General features: G+C 33.3%; 2 protein-coding genes across 2 annotated transcripts; one reads left to right on the forward strand and one right to left on the reverse strand.

The window, feature by feature from the left end:
* Window positions 1-2,674: 2,674 nt before the first annotated feature.
* LOC113862721 (UDP-glucose 6-dehydrogenase 1) lies at window positions 2,675-5,533 on the reverse strand. Its single transcript, XM_027495870.1, has 2 exons — window positions 5,474-5,533; window positions 2,675-4,514 (listed from the first exon to the last, which is right to left on the reverse strand). The coding sequence occupies exon 2, from the start codon at window positions 4,494-4,496 to the stop codon at window positions 3,054-3,056; it is 1,443 nt and encodes a 480-aa protein (XP_027351671.1). The 5' UTR covers window positions 4,497-4,514; window positions 5,474-5,533; the 3' UTR covers window positions 2,675-3,053.
* A 10,831-nt stretch (window positions 5,534-16,364) lies between these two features.
* On the forward strand, window positions 16,365-19,918 carry LOC113863973 (biotin carboxyl carrier protein of acetyl-CoA carboxylase, chloroplastic-like). Its single transcript, XM_027497786.1, has 7 exons — window positions 16,365-16,821; window positions 18,104-18,157; window positions 18,280-18,446; window positions 18,567-18,885; window positions 19,045-19,116; window positions 19,451-19,516; window positions 19,595-19,918. The coding sequence occupies exons 1-7, from the start codon at window positions 16,648-16,650 to the stop codon at window positions 19,616-19,618; spliced, it is 876 nt and encodes a 291-aa protein (XP_027353587.1). The 5' UTR covers window positions 16,365-16,647; the 3' UTR covers window positions 19,619-19,918.
* The last annotated feature ends 148 nt before the right edge of the window (window positions 19,919-20,066 follow it).

The following is a 20,066-nucleotide window of genomic DNA, read 5'->3' on the forward strand; positions in this document are numbered from 1 at the left end:
GTGCAGGGGTTGGGTTACCATGAAAAGAACAATAACAATAACAATTATAATTTAGTAAAACACACAATGATTTTCTTTTTTGGTTATTATCTCTTTAAAATGTATATTTGTACAATTTTTTTTATGACAAATAGAAATAATAAAGAAAAGAAAAGAAGTGTGAGATTAAATAATTAACCTGATGAAAAAAAGATACAAAAATTTGTCATAAAAAAGTGTTATATAATTTTTATTTTTATTATATTAAATAACTAAATTTCACTTCATATTTTTTTTATTATTCACAAATCTCCTTTAATAAGTATAATATAACACCACATTTTTTTATTACACAAATTATCCCTAATATTGTATGAAGGAGAAATCAAAGTAATATAAAAAAAAATATCAAGTAAAATTTTGTTAAATTTGAAGTAGTATGGATGGCATTAGATTAGCAAGGTAAGGTAACCATGAAGTTGTTGACCACTATTGGCAAACATAATGGCAACAAAAATTGTTGTGGTGTCAATCAATGTTTGATAATAGTTGTGAAAACAATATCAGAAGTGAGATAGCAACACTGCAATAATAAAAATGATATTTCATTATAACGAGGATAATCTCTACACGAGATAACCACATCGAGAAGGTTAACAGCCGTAGTAACAATAATAATGATAGTCCAAGACTAATATAAATAATGATATTGATAAGGTTGGTAATAATAATAATAATAGTAATAAATAATTTTAATTATTTAAAACTAATAATAATAACTGAGATGAATATAATAATAATAATTATTATTATATGGTAATTGATGATGGTGATTGTTGTGACAATAAAAATAAAGAAAAGAATAGTAGTAATAATAATAATAATATAATAGTGGTAAGAAAATAACAGTTATGATAACCATGATAACAATAATGATAATGTTAATATTAGTAACATTAATAAAAAATAATAATTTACAATAATAGTGACAATAATAATTGTAATTATAATAATAATAATAATAATAATAATAATAATAATAATAATAAAGAAACAATAAAGCGAAAATAACTAAATATATCTTCAAAAATTATCAATAAAAGTAAGGTAATACTTATTTTAAAAGCTAACGAATATAATTAATACCCTAAACTTTAGAATGAATCAAATCAAAAAGAGATATAAACTGATTATTGATGTTACTAAAAAATAATATCTTGACGTGTTTTTCAAGACATGACACGTTCTAATAACTTCAAATATGAAAGATAACATTTATAACAAGAAGATAACATGTGGAAAGAAGAACTTTATATTAAATGGATTATTTTTACAACTAATAAATAAAATTTTAATTAAAAAGATTAGGTTAAAATGGTTTTGAACTTAATTTAATTCTGCTTTAGTCAAATGCATTTTATTTTGAAATTTGAAAGGCAAAAACTTACAATCACTCCAACAAATGTATGATTACAGTTAAACAATTCAGGTAATTATTTTGATTAAATAACAACTTATTTACCAGTTTGATTATGATTAAAATAAGTTTTAAAGGATTACTTATAATTTCTTATGAAACTAATTAAAATAAAATATAAATAAATAATAATGGTATAAATTATTTTATAAATATAAATAAGTTCTTTTATACGTTGATGTGATATTCGACTCTGTTTTTTCTTTTTCTTGGGGACTGAAGGAGGCCGAATTCTAAAAAGATAATCAATGCTCTAAGTTGGGTCAATTTTTATTTTTGATACATTTTCCATTGGGGATAATTGACAAATTCGGCCACCAAATATTCAAGTTACATTCATCGGACTCGAACTTTCAATTGGGTCAAATTTTGTTATTTAATATCATAGACGCAAATTGATGGTTGCAGCTCATATTTGCTAGCTAATCTATTAACTTTCTTCATTTGTTCAAATATGAATATATTTATAGACCAGAAAAATGAATGTATTCATATTCATATTCATATATTAATTTCCTAATAAATATATTATTTATTACTGAAATGTTGTAAAACTTGGGTGCATCCTCATTGATTGTAATTTTGCTTTGTTGCTCCAAATATTTGGTCAAGTTCTACCACTAGTCACTAGAAAATCCACCATATGTACTTCTCAATTCTTGTGTTAGGATAATAACGGTAGTTACCCAGTGGACACAAGCGAGATTTTCTAGTAGGATTAATTCTCCCAGCAACAAATTTTTTCATACACATAATTTGAATCGAAGACCTTACTTAATAATAGGAATCATCTATGTATTACTTGATCTAACTTCATTGATCGTAAAATAGTTTTTTATTTATTTGGGTTCATCCATCGATTACATGATCCTACTGAAGGGATTCTAAGATATATAAACCAATGCAAGAAAGTGTTCACCAAAGTTATTTTGAGTCGATATATGTTCACCAAAGATGCCTAGTAAAATAATCGAAGCTCCTGAGAAGCTGACCTGAATGGAGGTTTTTATATTTGGTCCAAACAACAAATGGAGGTTTAAGTCAAGTGATCAGGTCTTTGGGCCTAACGGGTCCCCTTCAAATATCTTTTCTACAAAGGTATGACCAATGACCCTCAAACAGAGGAAATATGCACCTCATTTAAAGTAGACTTGTTTTACAAGTACAGAAATCAAGGTGTATTGATTATTAATTCAATTTGAAACATATTGCAATTTTAACCAATTAAAATTTATTGAAAAATAGATAAATTCTTACTCTACCCTTCTTGTCACCCCAACTTTTCCTTTGAAGCTAACATTAAGCCCAAGTGTTTTTCTCAAAATTTCAAAACTTACATCAATATAATATTAAGAGAAGATTAATCAAACAAAACATGTTTCCCTAGTACATTCATAACAGCCGTGCACTAGATTGAAGTACAAAGCAACGTAAAACATAGAGCCTCCTACTTTCCCACAATTTATACTCATTTATGTCAACTACTGTGAGAAAGTTAAGGAGGAAAAGAAAAACTCTGAACAAAAAATAATAAAGAATCAAACTGACTGCCTCTATACCTGACTGATATGCCAGTGTACTTGAGCAATGATCTATTTTATGCCACAGATGGCATGTCTTTGAGCCATGGATCTAGTGGCTTACCAATTGAGTAAACGATGAAGCCAATCTCACGTAACTTATCAGCATCCACAATGTTTCTGCCATCAAAAACAAATGCTGGTTTTTGCATGTTGTCATATATCTTCTGGTAATCAAGAGTCTTGAACTCATCCCACTCAGTTAAAATGCAAAGGCCATGTGCATCCTTTGTTGCTTCATAGGCATCCCAAACCACGCTGACTTTCTTCACAGTTGTGGGACTTGTGGGCTGCAGATGGATAGGATGGTCCCAATCAAACTTGTTCATTGATAGATCCCTTTGGATTTGGTCCTCGGTTACTTGTGGGTCATATATGCTCAGGTTGGCTTTATCACCAAGTAGTCCTTTGCATACATCAATAGCTGGGGTCTCCCTTGTATCCCCCGTGTCTTTCTTGAAGGCAAATCCCAGAATAGCAATCTTTTTGTTTGAAACTGTGTTGAACATAGATGAAACTACACGGTTCACAAAACGGCTCTTCTGATAATCATTGATCTTGATAACTTGTTTCCAGTACTCTGCCACCTCTGGAAGGCCATTGCACTCACAGATGTAAACAAGGTTCAAGATATCCTTCTGGAAGCAGGATCCACCAAAACCAACACTAGCATTGAGGAACTTGGGTCCAATCCTTGAGTCTGTACCAACTGAATAGGACACCTGTTGAATATTTGCCCCGGTAGCCTCACAAAGCGCTGACATGGCATTAACAGATGAAATCCTTTGGGCCAAGAAGGCGTTAGCAGCAAGCTTAGACAGCTCAGCAGACCAGAGATTTGTGGTTAGTATTCTTTCCTCGGGTACCCATTGAGAGTAAACATCTTTCAATACTTGGATAGCTTTCTGGCCTTCTGGTGTCTCCCTGCCTCCAATAAGAACCCGGTCTGGGTTGAAGAGATCTTGGATTGCGGTTCCCTCGGCAAGGAATTCTGGGTTTGATAGAATCTGGAATTTGATTCCCTTGCTATTGTGAGTCAGAATTTTCTCTATTGCCTCAGCAGTTTTGACAGGGACAGTCGATTTCTCCACCACAATTTTGTCAGACTTTGAGACATCAGCAATCATGCGAGCTGCGCTCTCCCAATATGTCAGATCTGCAGCTTTGCCAGCTCCCAGACCCTGAGTTTTCGTTGGGGTGTTGACAGAGACAAACACTATGTCAGCCTCAAAGACATGTTTTTCAACATCAGTGCTGAAGAAGAGGTTCTTGCCACGACACTGCTTTACAACACCGTCAAGACCAGGCTCGTAGATAGGAAGCTGGTCGCTGTTCCAGGCCGCAATGCGGGATTTAGAGATATCAACAACAGCCACTTCAATACTTGGACACTTAAGTGCAATGACTGCCATTGTAGGACCCCCCACATATCCAGCACCAATGCAGCAAATCTTCACCATTTTGCTTTGCAAAATAACCTATGTTCAAACTGATTAGTATGTACAGAAGCATGCAATAGAAGCCTCTTTGATACTTTGCATTATAGTATTAACACAACATTATATAGACATCATTAGAGTGTGCAAACTGCAGCTATTATCAATTTGGAGAACATGGAGACAAGAATAGCTACTTATGTTTTTATGAATTTAAAGAAATAACATCTCAAGAAACTGTATACACCAAGAAATACATTATGAAGGTTAGTTTCATTCAATTTCAATGAGCTCAAATTGTAGATTCACTTCATTTTGAGTCATCATCATATCAGGCACCATCCTTTTGTTCCATCTTACCATCATGAGGATCTAAGAATTGGCCACAAATAACCAAAAGAACTGCATGTTACACCATTCCAACAGGGAGGAAAACTAAACTATGCTTTCCCGACATTTTGGAATCAACATCATGTGAAATGTTTTATATCAGAAAACAAGAAATCAGATTAAACGAAGGTAGAAGATCTATATAACAGATGAAAATGATCACATGGATCAAACAGGAACTTATATAAGAGCTGGATGAGAAAACAGATCTAACACACGCATGCAAATTTTGATGATAAACCTTCAGCATAACTATAGGTTGACCATTCAGACAAACATAGATCTAGCAACAAGTGCAGAAACATGAGCTAAATGCACGTCAATTCAATGCTTAAAACAACTGATCCCAACAGATCCATAATCAATTTACTTGACAACTAGTTGACAGCCAAAACCCACCAACAAAATCCCACGACAGCATCGAAATTGAACAACAGTACAACATAAGATAGTGAAAATTAACACAGATCCATGTCACTTAAACACAAATCAGAAACCAAACCCATCAATCACCACAAAACAAACCACACCACACACACACACAAATTTCAAACAAAGAAACAAGATACATGACACAGCAAAATCAGGGAATGGGAGTGTGAAAATCTTACCTTGGAAGAAGGAGAATGAATCCCTTTGACTAAGGGAGAGAGAAAGAAGAAATATGTGTGGTATGTGGAAAAAGAGCGTGACAAAGGTTATATATATATACCCAACGAAAATCCACCTTCCCAACATGTTATTACCAAAATGGACACGATTGCGGTCGGTGTCAAGAACCTTCATTACATTCTCAGTTTCAATAAAATATCCACGTCACACAAAACCATCTTTGTAATAAAATAAATGCACATAATTAACTATTAAAAATGTTTGAAGAAAAAAAAAAGAACTTATAACAACATTTTTAATATAACTTATTAAAATAAATTTTATAATTTTTTAAAAGTTTTTATTATTAAATTTATATCATATATCTACTTAAAAACTATTAAATAAATTTTTAATTAAATTTATTATTCAAATATACTCTAACAGTATAATAGTAAATATTTGCATCACATGTTTGATTTATATTATTTAAAAAAATTTATTACTTTCATAAAATATTTTTATCACATATCTTGTACGTGTATGTTATTTTTTGATTTTTTATATGATTTTAATTTAAACGTCTTATTTTTTGAATTATCAAATTACGTACGCTAATATGATTTTTGGATGGAAATTGAAGTGAGGTTACGGAAATGCCCATGAGGTCGTGGTTTTCTTTTCTCTCTGACCAATGCAACTGGCAAGGAGAGGTTTACAGCTTATGCGCGCAATCCACGCGTTTTTCCGCAATTCCTTTTTCTGTGTGTCAACTTCAACTTGAAGCAGCACACTGTGTCACTACCTCCTTCCTAGATTGTAATTAACTTTTCTGTGTCTATTAATTTAAGAACATGATAAATTGTTTGAGTTGTAAACTAAGAAATTCCCGTGTTGGGTGCATTCCATTAGTTGTACCATATGCATGGAAATGGAAGAATATGCATTAGATGTAAATAATGTGCGATTGACGTAAAGATGATTGATTATAAATTAAATAGATCATAAGAACTTTAGGTGAAAGGTACTAACTGGGAAGGGGGAAATTAAAAAACGTAGTTGATGCCTTTCATCACACTTTTCAACTCTCATAATGTTTAAAGTTCAAGATATATATCATAGTTTTAGGTCTAACTTTTCCATCATGTCTAAATTAATAATATAAAGTACGAGTGTAGTTTTAGTTGTCACATCCACAGGACACAGGCTTGAAGCTGCAGGCATTGTCTATAATTTTCATTTTTGGTATTCCATCCCTTATTTCATTTTGTCATTGTGCTCTGCATAATAATGATGATTTGAATTTTTATGTCATGAAAGAAGAAGCATAAAAACTAGCTAGCTAGCTTGATGAACTTTACTGAAAAAAATGTTGTAAATATTTTTATGTAATTCTTTTTCGTATTATAATAAGTTCAAATTCCAATAAAAATCTCATTTGTTTTTACAGTTTAAAACCGCTATTATCGAAGTATTATGTTGTGCACTGGAGTAAATTAAGTTGAGTAAAATAACATCTATGTTCTCTGTAGTTTTTTAACATAAGCGCATTGCATTTCCTTTTTCGTTTATGAAAAAGTTCCTTTCCCTGATGAAATTAGCTCGAATTTGAATACGTTGCAATTTCTCTATATTTTTTATTAGAATTTTGTTAACTTTAACTTTTAAATATTCATAAATAAAAAATTTATATAAAAAAGTACAATTATTATATTAGAATTATAAAAATATAATAAATATTTTTTTCTAATAAACTTTTACTATTATTAACTATTTTACTTATTACTGATGTTAACAAAATTCTTTTTATTATTAGAAAGCAACAAATTTTAAAAATTGAATTCGAAATATCATTATTGACAGGGATCATAGCCGGGATTTTCATGTGCGTTTAGGTATTGACCACCATAATTATACTGCTTTTCATATGCTTTAAAACTAAGAATGGACTTTGCTTGAGAAGTTAGAAATATATATATATATATATATATATATATATATATATATATATATATATATAGAGAGAGAGAGAGAGAGAGAGAGAGAGAGAGAGAGAGAGAGAGAGAAGCAGTAGAAAACGGAAGAAAATTTTAGCAATTTAATTTATATATTGAAAGGAAAAATTTTCTGAGATGGTCCATAAGACCATGATTATCATGTCTTAAGGAAATCACAATCGGCCTCACCTGTCCAACATTTAAGAAAATGAAAACCAAAATAATACAATAATAAATAAAATTATATCATATTTATTATTTATCTTTTTTTTCCTACCCTTTTAATTTGTCCAAATTTTTATTCTTTAAAAAATTAAACATAATAAAAAATGATAACTACTTAAAAAACAATTTTTTTGGTATCAAATCAGTTTCTTTTAATATATTTTTTAACAAAATATCGTATTAATGTAAAAATTAGATTTGACTCTTCTAAAAGAAGCATTCTCTCTTCGGAAAGTAAAGTAAATTCATCCTTATCATTAGATATTTTAATGGCTTAGATCATTACAATTTATCACAATTTTTTAATTAAAACTTTTAAAAATTGAAGAAAGAAAAGAAACTCGCCATAACAACCCATGATCCTTGTGAATTTTGGAAGTTACTCGCGCAATTGCCCGTTTATGCTTCTAGCTAAACAATTAGTCGATTGACTAATTTAAACAAATCAAACCAATACAAACAACTATATCTCATTAGCAAAATTTGAAATCCCATCTCTAATTTTATGACTATGTTATGGTTCAAACACACAATAACTCATTAATCCAATCCAATGACATATTTGGTTTCAGATTGCAATGTTAATAACAAATTATTTGACATTCTTTAATGCTACTACTTCAATGCTTGGTTTAACCTACAGTGAAAGAAAGCGTAAGGCCTATTGACCTAAAACTTAACAAAGATGTACGAGTATTAATTCTTTTTTTTCTTCTCATTATTATTGTACTTTTCCACTTTTTTATATCGTGTATTAACATTATTTTTGTTAGTTTTGTTCAAGTACTTGTGTTTTAAGCTTCAAGGGGTAATTTTAATTGTTGAATGCATAACTAGTCCATTTTTATTGAGTTATCTTTCATTTTTGAAAGAATACGTGGATTCTAAGAAATGGAAACATAATTTGATGACTGTTTAATCATGCAGGTGGTAGAAAAGTTGAACTACAAATTGGAAAGGGAGAGACAAAAAAAAGGTACACTGTTGATTTCTATCTAGATATTACTGTTATGATTTATTATGCATTCTTCGTTAAATATTGATTTCTCGTATATTTCTCCACTAAAGTTGGTGGAAGAAGAAAAAATCAGAGTTGAAGCATGAACTCATTCCAAAAGCATGAACTCATGTCATATCTTATCCCAAGGAGGTGAGGATTGATTTTGCCCTATTATCAATGATTCTAAAGTTGCAATTCTATTAGAATGTCAGTCTCCTATTATTATTATTAATTTTTTTTGTATGCTAAAGGTTAGTGAAGAATCCAACTATACCTAGCGAACCAAAGTTTCATAATCATAAAAAGATCAAGTGCAACTTATCATCATGGAATGATACGAGTCCCTACACCTACTATCTTAACTAAAGCTTCCAAATAATTTGTTGATGTGAATTATGGCCCCAACAACGAGTCATTTGATGAATTATGACAATCTGTCAAGAAGGTGGAGCTGCTGATGTTCAACGACGATGAACCAGTAGAATGGGTTGTTCATGCTGAAGTCCAATTCCAAGTAGAGGGAACTCATCTTGATATCAAGGTGAGTTTGGCACAACTTTGTATGGAGGACTTGACCATCCATTTCTTCAAGTCTCTTATCGACAAACACACCAATTTGACGTGGGAGCAATTAAAGAATGAGCTCTTAGAACGTTATGGCAGAAGTGGAGAAGGTGATTTCTTCATGTTAGTGTGTGATGTGTTTTCATATTTTTAGGAACAGTTATGTTTTGAATAAGTCCATCGCATTATTAGGAAACAGCGCACCATATGCGCGTAGGTAGTTTTGCAGTTTTTCATTCTTATGTAAGGTTATAAATTAGTCAGATTTATTCTTCAATAAAACAGAGAGAGTACAATTCATTCTTTCTGCATCTTTATCTTTTACGTATGTTCCAACATTCTGTTATCAAAGCTCTATCACGGGCCTGATCCAAAGTAGAAGCAGCAGTCTTCTAAGCATAACATGCAATGACATTGGAAAGTTCGTTTGTGCAGCCCTCCATACCAAAATTTGATGGGCATTACGATTACTGAGCTATGCTTATGGAGAATTTCTTGCATTCAAAGGAGTATTGGGGGCTGCTGCAAAATGGCATTCCTGAATCAGCAGCAGGAACACCTCTTACCGAAGTACAGAGGAAACACATTGATGATAAAAAAATTAAAAGATTTGAAGGCAAAGAACTACCTATTTCAAGCATTGGATCGTTCAGTCCTGGAAACAATTCTCAACAAGGATACAATAAAGGATATATGGGATTCTTTGAAACAAAAGTACCACGACACTTCACGGGTCAAGCGTGCACAGTTGCAAGCTCTCAGAAGAGAATTTGAAATTCTCCACATGAAGGAGGGAGAATCTGTCAAATATTATTTTGCCCGGATACTTACTATCTCCAACAAGATGAAGGCAAATGGTGAAAACAAAGGTGATGTTGCAGTTGTTGAGAAAATTCTGAGATCAATGACTCACAAGTTTGATTACGTTATGTGTTCCATTGAGGAGTCTAAGGATACAGACACTTTGACTATTGATGAATTACAAAGTAGTCTCCTTCTACATGAACTCTGCATGACGTCTCATGTGGAAGAAGAGCAGACCCTGCAGATTGCTCATGCAGAATAGGGACGCAGACGTGGAAGTCGTGGAGGCTTTGGACGACGCGGACGGGGACGAGGCCAAGGACACAGTAGACAAGGCTTTGACAAATCTACTATGGAGTGCTACACGTGTCATTAACTTGGACATTTCAGTTGGGAATATTCAAACCAAAGAAGAGAGGCCAACTATGTCGAGAATGACGAAGAAATGCTATTGATGGTCCACACAGACATAACCAAGGCAAATGAAGATATTGTGTGGTTCCTTGACTCTGGATGCAGTAATCGCATGTACAGGAAGAAGGAATATTTCTTACATCTTGATGAAAATTACAAAGACTCGTCAAACTAGGCAATAATTTTAGTATGGTTGTAACTGGTAAAGGCAATGTTTGGTTATACATGAATGATAACACTCATACTATTACTGACGTCTTCTTTGTGCTAGATTTAAGGAACAACTTACTCAGTATTGGCCAATTACAAGAAAAAAGGACTTAGCATTCTTTTCCAACATGGGAAGTGCAAAGTGTTTCATCCTGAAAATGGTTTACTCATGGAAACCAGCATATCTTCCAATTGAATGTTTCTACTGCATGTCATCTCTCCTCCTACCAAATCCACTTGTTTTTACATAATTACAGACGATATAGTGCATCTTTGGCATTGCAGATATGGACATTTGAATTTTTAGGGTTTAAATACGCTTTACCAGCAGAGTATGGTATATGGTTTACCAATGATGAAGACACCTACCAAATTATGCAAGGATTGTTTGGTTGGGAAGCAATCACGCAATTCATTTCCAAAGAAAAGTACGTGGAGGGGTATACAAGTTCTGTAACTAATTCTTGCGAATATTTGTGGACCAATCATACCTATCTCCAATAGCAAAAAGAGGTACCTATTCACCTTTATTGATGATTTTAGTAGGAAAACTTGGATTTATTTCTTGACCGAAAAGTCAGAAGCTCTTTTTGTCTTTAAGAATTTTAAAATTCATGTTGAAAAAGAAACCGACTCCTTAATTAGAGGTCTGCACACCGATTGTGGGGGAGAGTTTACCTCTCAGGACTTCACCAACTTTTGCTTTGACAATGGTATTCGTAGGCAACTGACGACTGCATACACTCCACAGCAGAATGAGATTGTAGAACAAAAGAACATAACCATTATGAACAAGGTTTGAAGCATGCTCTAAAAAAAGAAGATGCACAAAACTTTTTGGGCTGAAGCTGCCACCTAGTTTGTGCATATTTTGAATCAGAGTCCCACATTAACAGTGAGAAATAAAACGCCGAAAGACGTCTAATGCCACAGGTACCAAGCTAGATGATAAAAGTCAATGTTGTGTTTTGTTGGGGGTTAGTGAAGTATCAAAAGCTTACAAACTTTATGATCCGATTTCACAAAAGATCATCATTAGCAAGGACGTTGTCTTTGATGAAAATAAAAGCTGGGATTGGGATAAGAAGCATGCAGAAGCCATCTTATGTGAATTAGACTGGAGCGATAAGGATATGGATGCTGTCACAGATGAAGAACATGAGGTTGCAGATGCAGAACATCAGGTATACCATGATCCTGATACCCTAGAACATGATCTTGATACCCCAAAAGAGGATACTAGTCCCGTTCAACAAAGGCACAGAAGACCACCCCTCTGGATGGCAAATTACGAAATTGGAGAAGGACTTTTTGAAGACAGTCCGGAAGCTCATTTGGCTATGTTTGCAGCTGGTGACAGTGATCCCACACACTTTGCTGCTGCTGTAAAAATTCCAAAGTGGAGGAAAGCTATGGATGAGGAGATTGAAGCAATAAACAGAAATGGCACTTGGGAATTGATGGAATTACTTGATGGAGCTAAGAAAGTTGGAGTGAAGTGGATTTATAAGACCAAATTCAAAGAGAATGGTGAGTGGACAAGTACAAGGCCAAGCTTGTAGTGAAAGGGTATGCACAAGAATATGGGGTAGACTATATTAAAATATTTGCACCAGTGGCTCGCATGGAGACAATTCGCTTGGTGGTAGTGCTTGTAGCTCAAAAAGGATGGACACTCTATTAGCTAGATGTAAAGTCCACATTTTTACATGGAGAACTGGATGAAACAGTGTATGTAGACCAGCCTTGTGGTTATGAACAAAAAAGGCTGAGCATAAGTGTATAAACTGAAAAAAGCCCTTTACGGACTTAAGCAAACACAACGTGCTTGGTATAGCCACATAGAAGCATATTTTTTGAAGGAAGAATTTGAGAAGTGTGACTACGAGTATACTCTATTTGTGAAGAGAGAAAAGTGAGGCATAGTATTAATTGTTAGTTTATATGTTGATGACCTTATTTTACCGGTAATGATGAGTTGATGTTTGTAAAATTCAAAAGCTCCATGAAACATAGTAAAATGAGATATTTTTTGGGTTTTGAAGTAATGCAACGAACAGATGACATTTTTTTATGTCAAAAGAAATATGTATTAGAAATGTTGCAACGGTTTGGAATGGATAAAAGCAATCCAGTGCAAACCCCAATTGTTCCTGGTGTTAAACTCACAAAGGACGATATTGGTGTAAAGGTGGATAAGACTTGTTACAAACAAATTGTGGGAAGTCTTATGTATCTAACACCCACTCGACCCAATATGATGTTTGTAGTGAACTTAATTAGCAGGTACATGGAGAATCTGACTAAGCTGCATTTACTGGTAGCCAAAAGAGTGTTGAGATATTTAAAGAAAACAATTGAGTTTGACATTTTCTACAAAAAGGGAGAAAACAATGAACTTCTTGCTTACACTGACAGTAATTATGCAAGGAATTTAGATGACAGGAAAAATACTTCAGGCTATGTTTTCTTACCAGAGAGGCAGAGTTTATACATGCAGCATCATGTGCTTGTCAAGCCATATGGTTGAAAAGGGTGTTGGGAAAATTGTATAGAATACAAAGTCAGACTACTGTAATTTATTGTGACAGTAGCTCTACTCTTAAGCTTTCAAAAAATCCAGTGATGCATGGTCGTTGTAAACATATTGATGTCCAATTTTATTTCCTTTGAAATCTCACGACTAAAACTATCAAGATGATGCATTGTGGGACACAAGAACAAGTGGCTGATATTATGACCAAACCTTTCAAGCTGGATACCTTCTTAACATTACGCAGGTCACTAGGAGTGTATGCAGAGTCTGATATAAATTGATTGCATATAGCATTCAGTTTAAGGGAGGATTTGATAGTATGTGATGTTTTTCCATATTTTTAGGAATAATTATGTTTTGAATAAGTCCATTGCATTATTAGGAAACAGTAAGTCATATGCATGTAGGTAGTTTTGTAATTTTTCATTCTTATGTAAAGCTATAAATTAGTCAGATTTATTCTTCAATAAAATAAAGAGAGTATAATTTATTCTTTCTGCATCTTTATCTTTTATGTACGTTCCAACACTTCAAGCATTGGCGACAATTCAACAAGAGGGGAGTGTTGAAGAGTATATAAGAGAGTTTGAGCATTTGACAATGTGTAGATTCCACGCTTACCAGATGACAAATACTTTTGAGTATTTTGTGCATGGATTGAGAGACGACGTGTGCGTAATATGTGTACATTGGGACCATTACCGCGTTCGCGTATGATGAATTTGACTAGAGCTGTATAATTGGAGTTACAAGAAAGAAGGATGGTCTGGGTTTTGGTCAAATGGGAACATAGGAAACAATCTAGCATAGGCCCAAGTATTTGACAAAGCTCAACCGATTCAAGTAACATTTATGGGTCGTATCTTGGGTTGAGATTTCACTTTGGTTCGGGTAGATTCCACCATGAGGGACAAAATGCGAGTAAGGTCAAATCGAAAGCTGGCAACGAGCAACATTGTTTTGGGCCCAAAGATTAAGGGGTGTGCCACCTATCCTACCAAGAGTTGCTTGATCGGAAGAGAAATGGTCTGTGCTACAAATGCGGTAGTCCCTTTCATCCAAATCATCAATGTCCTAACCGTCAATTACGAGTGATGTTGTTGGACGAAGAGGAGGCAGAAATTGAGGCACAAATAGTAGAGGTGGAGATCAAGTTGGATGATGCAGTGGGGAGTGTAGCGTGATGTTCCTCGGTAGTGCATTAGTAGTACTAGAGTAGAAACTTCAGACTATGAAAGTCAATGTCCAAATCAATGGAGTTCTAATCCTCCTTTTCATAGATAGTGGAGCTACACACAACTATATTTTAAAGAAGCTCATGCAAGTTATGGGATGGGAGGTTGAAGATACTAAACCCATGAATATCAAGCTTGGTGATGGGTACAAGATAATAGTACAGAGGGGTCTATCTATGAGTGGAGTTAGAAATTGGAAAACTGGAATTTACTGTTGAAACAATCTTGTTTGACTTGGATGAAATTGATCTTATAGTGGGAATTTCGTGGTTGGCACCATTTGGTGTAATGGTACTCGGAGAGGGCTGCAAACAAACTTTGGTAGGCAAAGGAAAGCATATGATTGAAGGCTTCTTATGGTCTAGTGAGTTGATACTGATACCTGACGCAAATAGGGGGAGAAATGATACTATGAAGAATGGTATTCAAAAAGGAAGTGTTAAATAGCTTGTTAGATTAGTGTGAAGTTGTTTTCAAACTTCAAGGTTTGCCTCCAAGACGTAGCAAAGTACATGTCATTAATTTGGTTAAGGGTCAAGGTTCGGTGAATGTAAGGCCGTGTTGCTGTTCTCACCATCACAAGAACGAAATTGAGAAATAGATTGTTGAACTGTTGGAATTAGGGGTTATACTTTTTCTAACCTTGTTAAAATATATTTTAAACAAAAATTACTTGATAAGAGTGACAAATTCTCTACTACTTTTTACTTGTTTTGTTTGAAAGTTTAAAAGAACAAGAAATGAAATAGTTTGAACGGTCAAGGTAAAGAAGAAAAGGGAGAAGCAGAGAGTTAATACAAAGCTTTTTAAATTAAAGGAACTTTCAAAAGATTATGAGAATTTTAATGAGTAATCATCTCATAAACTTTTATTTACAAACATTTCTAAACAACAATAACTATTATATAATCTTCATCTTTTATCTCTTTTTCTCTAAAAATTAACGTCTAAATAAGACTTTATAATCTTAAAAACAAATTCAACATTATAGAAATTCTAAATGAGTTATGGCAAAGTGATCAAAATTTAACAAGATGATACTGCATCATCTTTATTTCTTGCATGGAATTCAGTATTACTAAATCAAGATGATAAAATAAGACCTCATCAATACAATCCATGTTGAAACTTGCCTAAGTCAATGCAATGGAGGACACCCAGTAATTTTTATTGGTATTTAATCTATTGGAAAGTTTGAAGCCAATTCCTTTTGACCTTTTGAAACTAACATTCTGTTTCACTCACAAGGTCTTCTCTTTCAAAATTTAATCATTATTATTTCTTGAGAGAGTTTTATTCCTTTTCCCTTTATGGTTAATTTGAGAATGCTTTCTTTTAGATTAGGCTTAGGCACTACAATTCAAGGTCATCTTAACCAAGCTAGACCCTAGTACAAATTAGGCCTCGGTTCATATTTTAAAGGCTCCATAATTTTTTTGTTGACAAAAAAAAAACTTCATAAATTTTTAATAATATAATTATTTATATTAAAAGTAAATAAAATAAGTAGGTATATTATAGAAATGCGTGATTTTGGTAGAGGAATAAATTGAACAAAATTGTCATGTTTATATAGATGGGTGAGATAATAACAAAAATATTTTTAAAAATATTTTTTTAAAAGACTCATTAACAATTTTTTTATACATTAGTCAAAGTAAAAAATTGAGTTTCATATAGATTAAAATATATTTAAATTTCATTTTAAAATAAAAATTTAAAATATTATATATATACCTTATTAAATCTTTTTAATTACCTTAAAACTATGTATTAAATGACTTCTGCATTTTTAATACAGTAATATTTTATGGTGTAATATTTTATAATTAATGATAAAAAAGGAAAATGTTTGATTTTTATTTCTTTTTATTTTGTGAGACAAGACAACAAATGCAAAGGCAGCATTGTTCCAAAGTTGGTTGAATTGTGACGTTGATGTTCTCATTGTTATCATCGAAGCCTTAGTGTTAAAACCAGCGTTCCTCCTTTGTACTCTCCATCATCATCCCTTGCAGCGTTTTCCTTTTCTCTTCTCACATCATCATTCATCATTCATTCCTAACACCCTCTTAGATCTCATCGCCTCCACAACCCTTTTTATTCACATCCACCCACTTAGCCATTCCCACCGTTTCGTGCAGATCACAGTGCCGTTTCAGCTCAGAAGCAGCAAAAATCGTTTTTTGATTCGTGGGTTTGGTTCAAAATGCCTTCTTTCACGGTCCCTTGCCCCAAGTGTCCTTCTTTTCCTCGTTGGGGATTGAACTCTCAGACCCCACAACGGAACATGCAGATTGTCTCTTATCGGAGCGTGTTGGGATTGAACAAATCACTGTCATTTGGATCTCTGAGTAGTGATTTGCCATCAAATGGGATTCAGGTGTGTGAGTTTGTCAAATATGAATATGGGTTTGAAGTTTGAATTAAGAGTATCATGTTGGTTTATTCAGATTTTGGATGGTGATGATGTAAATTGTATGTGATTGATTGTTTTATAGACATGCTTATATGAATTTTATTTTAGATATTAATTGTATTATAAAGAAGCTAAAAGGGTAGCTCCAGAATGCCCAATTTGCCTTTTGTTTTTTGGTTTGTTTTTCTTGGGGTACAAGTGGAATTGAGGTTTATTGGCTGAATTTTAAATATTTGGGTGGCGTGTTGTTAAATTTTTTCTTGTTTTAGCATATTGGTTGTTAAGTTATTGTCTATGCTCTTACTTTAACTATTCTATTATTTTCAGCATTACTTTGTAATGATCGAATCTCCATTCACTGTCTTTTCTGTGTTGAGTCAGTGTCCTTTACTTTTTGGGTTAACAAGAGCAAAATGGAGCCTCTTGTTTCTTGAAATCATATTTAATTTGAAGCTTTGTTCAATAATTCACTTTACAGTTGACACATTTTGATCTATAGAAACATTGTTTCATCCCCGACTATTACAGACAACAGTACTTCTTGCATAGCAGAGAAATATCGAGTTCATATATTTTGTTTGATTCAAAATATCTATAATATACAGTTAAGTTGTGGATCAATTGACTTCGTTTTGGGTAAATTTTCTTTGACATCAAAATTTTGTTCTGAGCAAAAAACTTCTCTTGCATATGAGACGATAGGCATAGAAAATCGTAGCAATGTGTACTATGCAATTCTCCTATGGCCTATAAGTGATCGAGCTTTTAGTTCATGTTTATTCTGATGACAATATTTGCAGTGAAGCATGGCATTGGGTTTTACAATTCTAACATGCATTTTTATCGTTCAGTGTTCCTTGTAAATGTTATGCTTAAATCATACGCTCATGTTAATCTTTCAATTTATTTAATTTCCTCACGTGGGGACTACACAAAATTTCAGCATGTTATAACAAGAAGTGCATTATTTTTCAATGTATTTGATGATCGGTGACCACAGTCCATAGGTGCAACTGACAAGCGTGTGGGTTGCTAGTGCTACACTTGTAGTTAAGCCATTAATTTCTAATGTACTTAAAACTGGACAAATTCATAATTTATTCATTGAAGCTTTTAATACAACTTCAGTTTGTGAATGATATTTGGAATCACTGAATACTAATAATAAACTTGTTTCAGAGGCTTTGCATCTATTTTTTTTTCTTCCTGATTGTTTATGTTTCATTGCTATTGTCATGTCCTGCAGTGCCCCAACAGGAAGCAATGTTCTGTCCGGAAGTTTCAAGCACAATCTAATGAGGTCAGTTCCCAATCAGTTTTACTTTGGATGAAAGTTATCATCAGTCTGTTAATTCTGCTGTGCAAACTAGTTCTTCATTAGATTGAATTAACAACTATAAACTACCCCTGGTTATGTCATAGGCTGCTACTGTTGAAAATTCAAATTCTGCACCTGGACCGGTCAATGGACCTAAAGTTTCTTCACCAAAAGAGAAAAATGACCATAATGGGAAACCCTCTGGTCCAAGCACTTCTGCAGATTCATCTTCAATTTCTGCATTTATGAATCAAGTTTCAGATCTTGTTAAGTAAGACTAAGCTACTGCACATGCCCTATCTATACTCGCATGTTTGCTTTTTTTTCTTATATCAATATTCGGATATGAAACATTTCTATATATTATATTAATATTATTTTCTGTTGGCAGACTTGTGGACTCGAGAGATATTGTGGAGCTGCAACTTAAGCAAGCAGACTGTGAGCTCATGATAAGAAAAAAGGAAGCTTTGCAGCCTCCACCAGTAGTAGTAGCTCCAGCGTTGCAACCGTTTCCATATTCCCCAAATCCTTCTGTGCCACCTCCACCACCGGTCACTAATTCTGCTCCTGCAAGCCCTCCACCTTCAAAAGCACCACCTGCATTGCCTTCTGGAAAAGCAAGCACATCGTCTCATCCTGCGTTTAAATGTCCAATGGCAGGAACCTTTTATCGGAGTCCAGGACCTGGTGAACCTCCATTTGTCAAGGTATGCATCAGTATTACTGTATAAACAAATATATTTGAAATTGTGAACTTATTTTGATGTGTTAATTTCCAAATTGTACTACTGGGTATTTACCACTAAATGTTACCATGTTTGCTGGATAAAAAAATGGATAGCCTCATTTTTTTGTTGCGGTTTCAGGTGGGAGATAAAGTGCAAAAAGGACAGGTTGTTTGCATTATTGAGGCTATGAAACTGATGAATGAAATTGAAGTATGTGTATTGTCCCTTTTATGCTAAATTTGTTTATTATTATGCTTATCTTTCTCCTTTACTTATAGAACTATCTTGTTTCACTTTTATCTTTATTCTCGAGACTTGTCCCATTATTATTTTGGATTATAGTCCCATAAGATTACATGAATCCGTATCTAAGGTTCTCTCAATATAGCACACTGAAAAACACAGGCCTATATAAAAGCCGCATGCACAATGCACACTGTTTCTGTTTCTTACATATTTATATCTCATTCAGCTGCATTAGTTCTAGTTACTTATTCAACCTGAAAAAATTGTAATTACTTGGTTCTCTTTCATGGCTTCCCAGGCTGATCAATCAGGAACAATAGCTGAGATACTAGCAGAGGATGGGAAACCAGTCAGTGTAGACATGGTACCCTCTCTCTCTTTCTCTCTCTCAACTTTTTCAATAATTTCTCTAACTGAACCACTTATGTTGTGCTCCATGCAGCCTCTTTTCGTTGTTGTACCATGAAGTACGGAAATGGACCTAACTCGAAGTTGATGGAAACTTCACTTTGTTAGATAACATGCCACAGGATTCTTATAATTATATGGCACGACCTTTTCATTATTCAAATTTCTTATGCGATAATGTTTGTCACATTTTAGGAAGTTGTTCCTCTCTATTTTTTTTTTCTTTCTAAGAGACATTTTAGACATAAAAGCCTTAGCATATATCAAAAGGAATATTGGAAATCATTGCTCTAAACAGTTTTGGTATTTGTAATTAAAACGGTTTTTTTAACCTAAATAACTATGCACTTAATTAGATTTTATGTGGAGTGTCTATTGTCACTTTTTATTTAAGAATTTTTTTATTTAAAATTATTATTATTAATTTAATTAACCAATAGAAAAGGGTAGTTATTTAAATAATATTTTAAAAAAGAGTGGTAACAAACATTTTGAAGTAACAATAA

The sequence above is a fragment of the Abrus precatorius genome, unplaced genomic scaffold (genome assembly GCF_003935025.1).
Source record: "Abrus precatorius isolate BTA unplaced genomic scaffold, Abrus_2018 Scaffold3, whole genome shotgun sequence".
NCBI lineage: Eukaryota > Viridiplantae > Streptophyta > Magnoliopsida > Fabales > Fabaceae > Abrus > Abrus precatorius.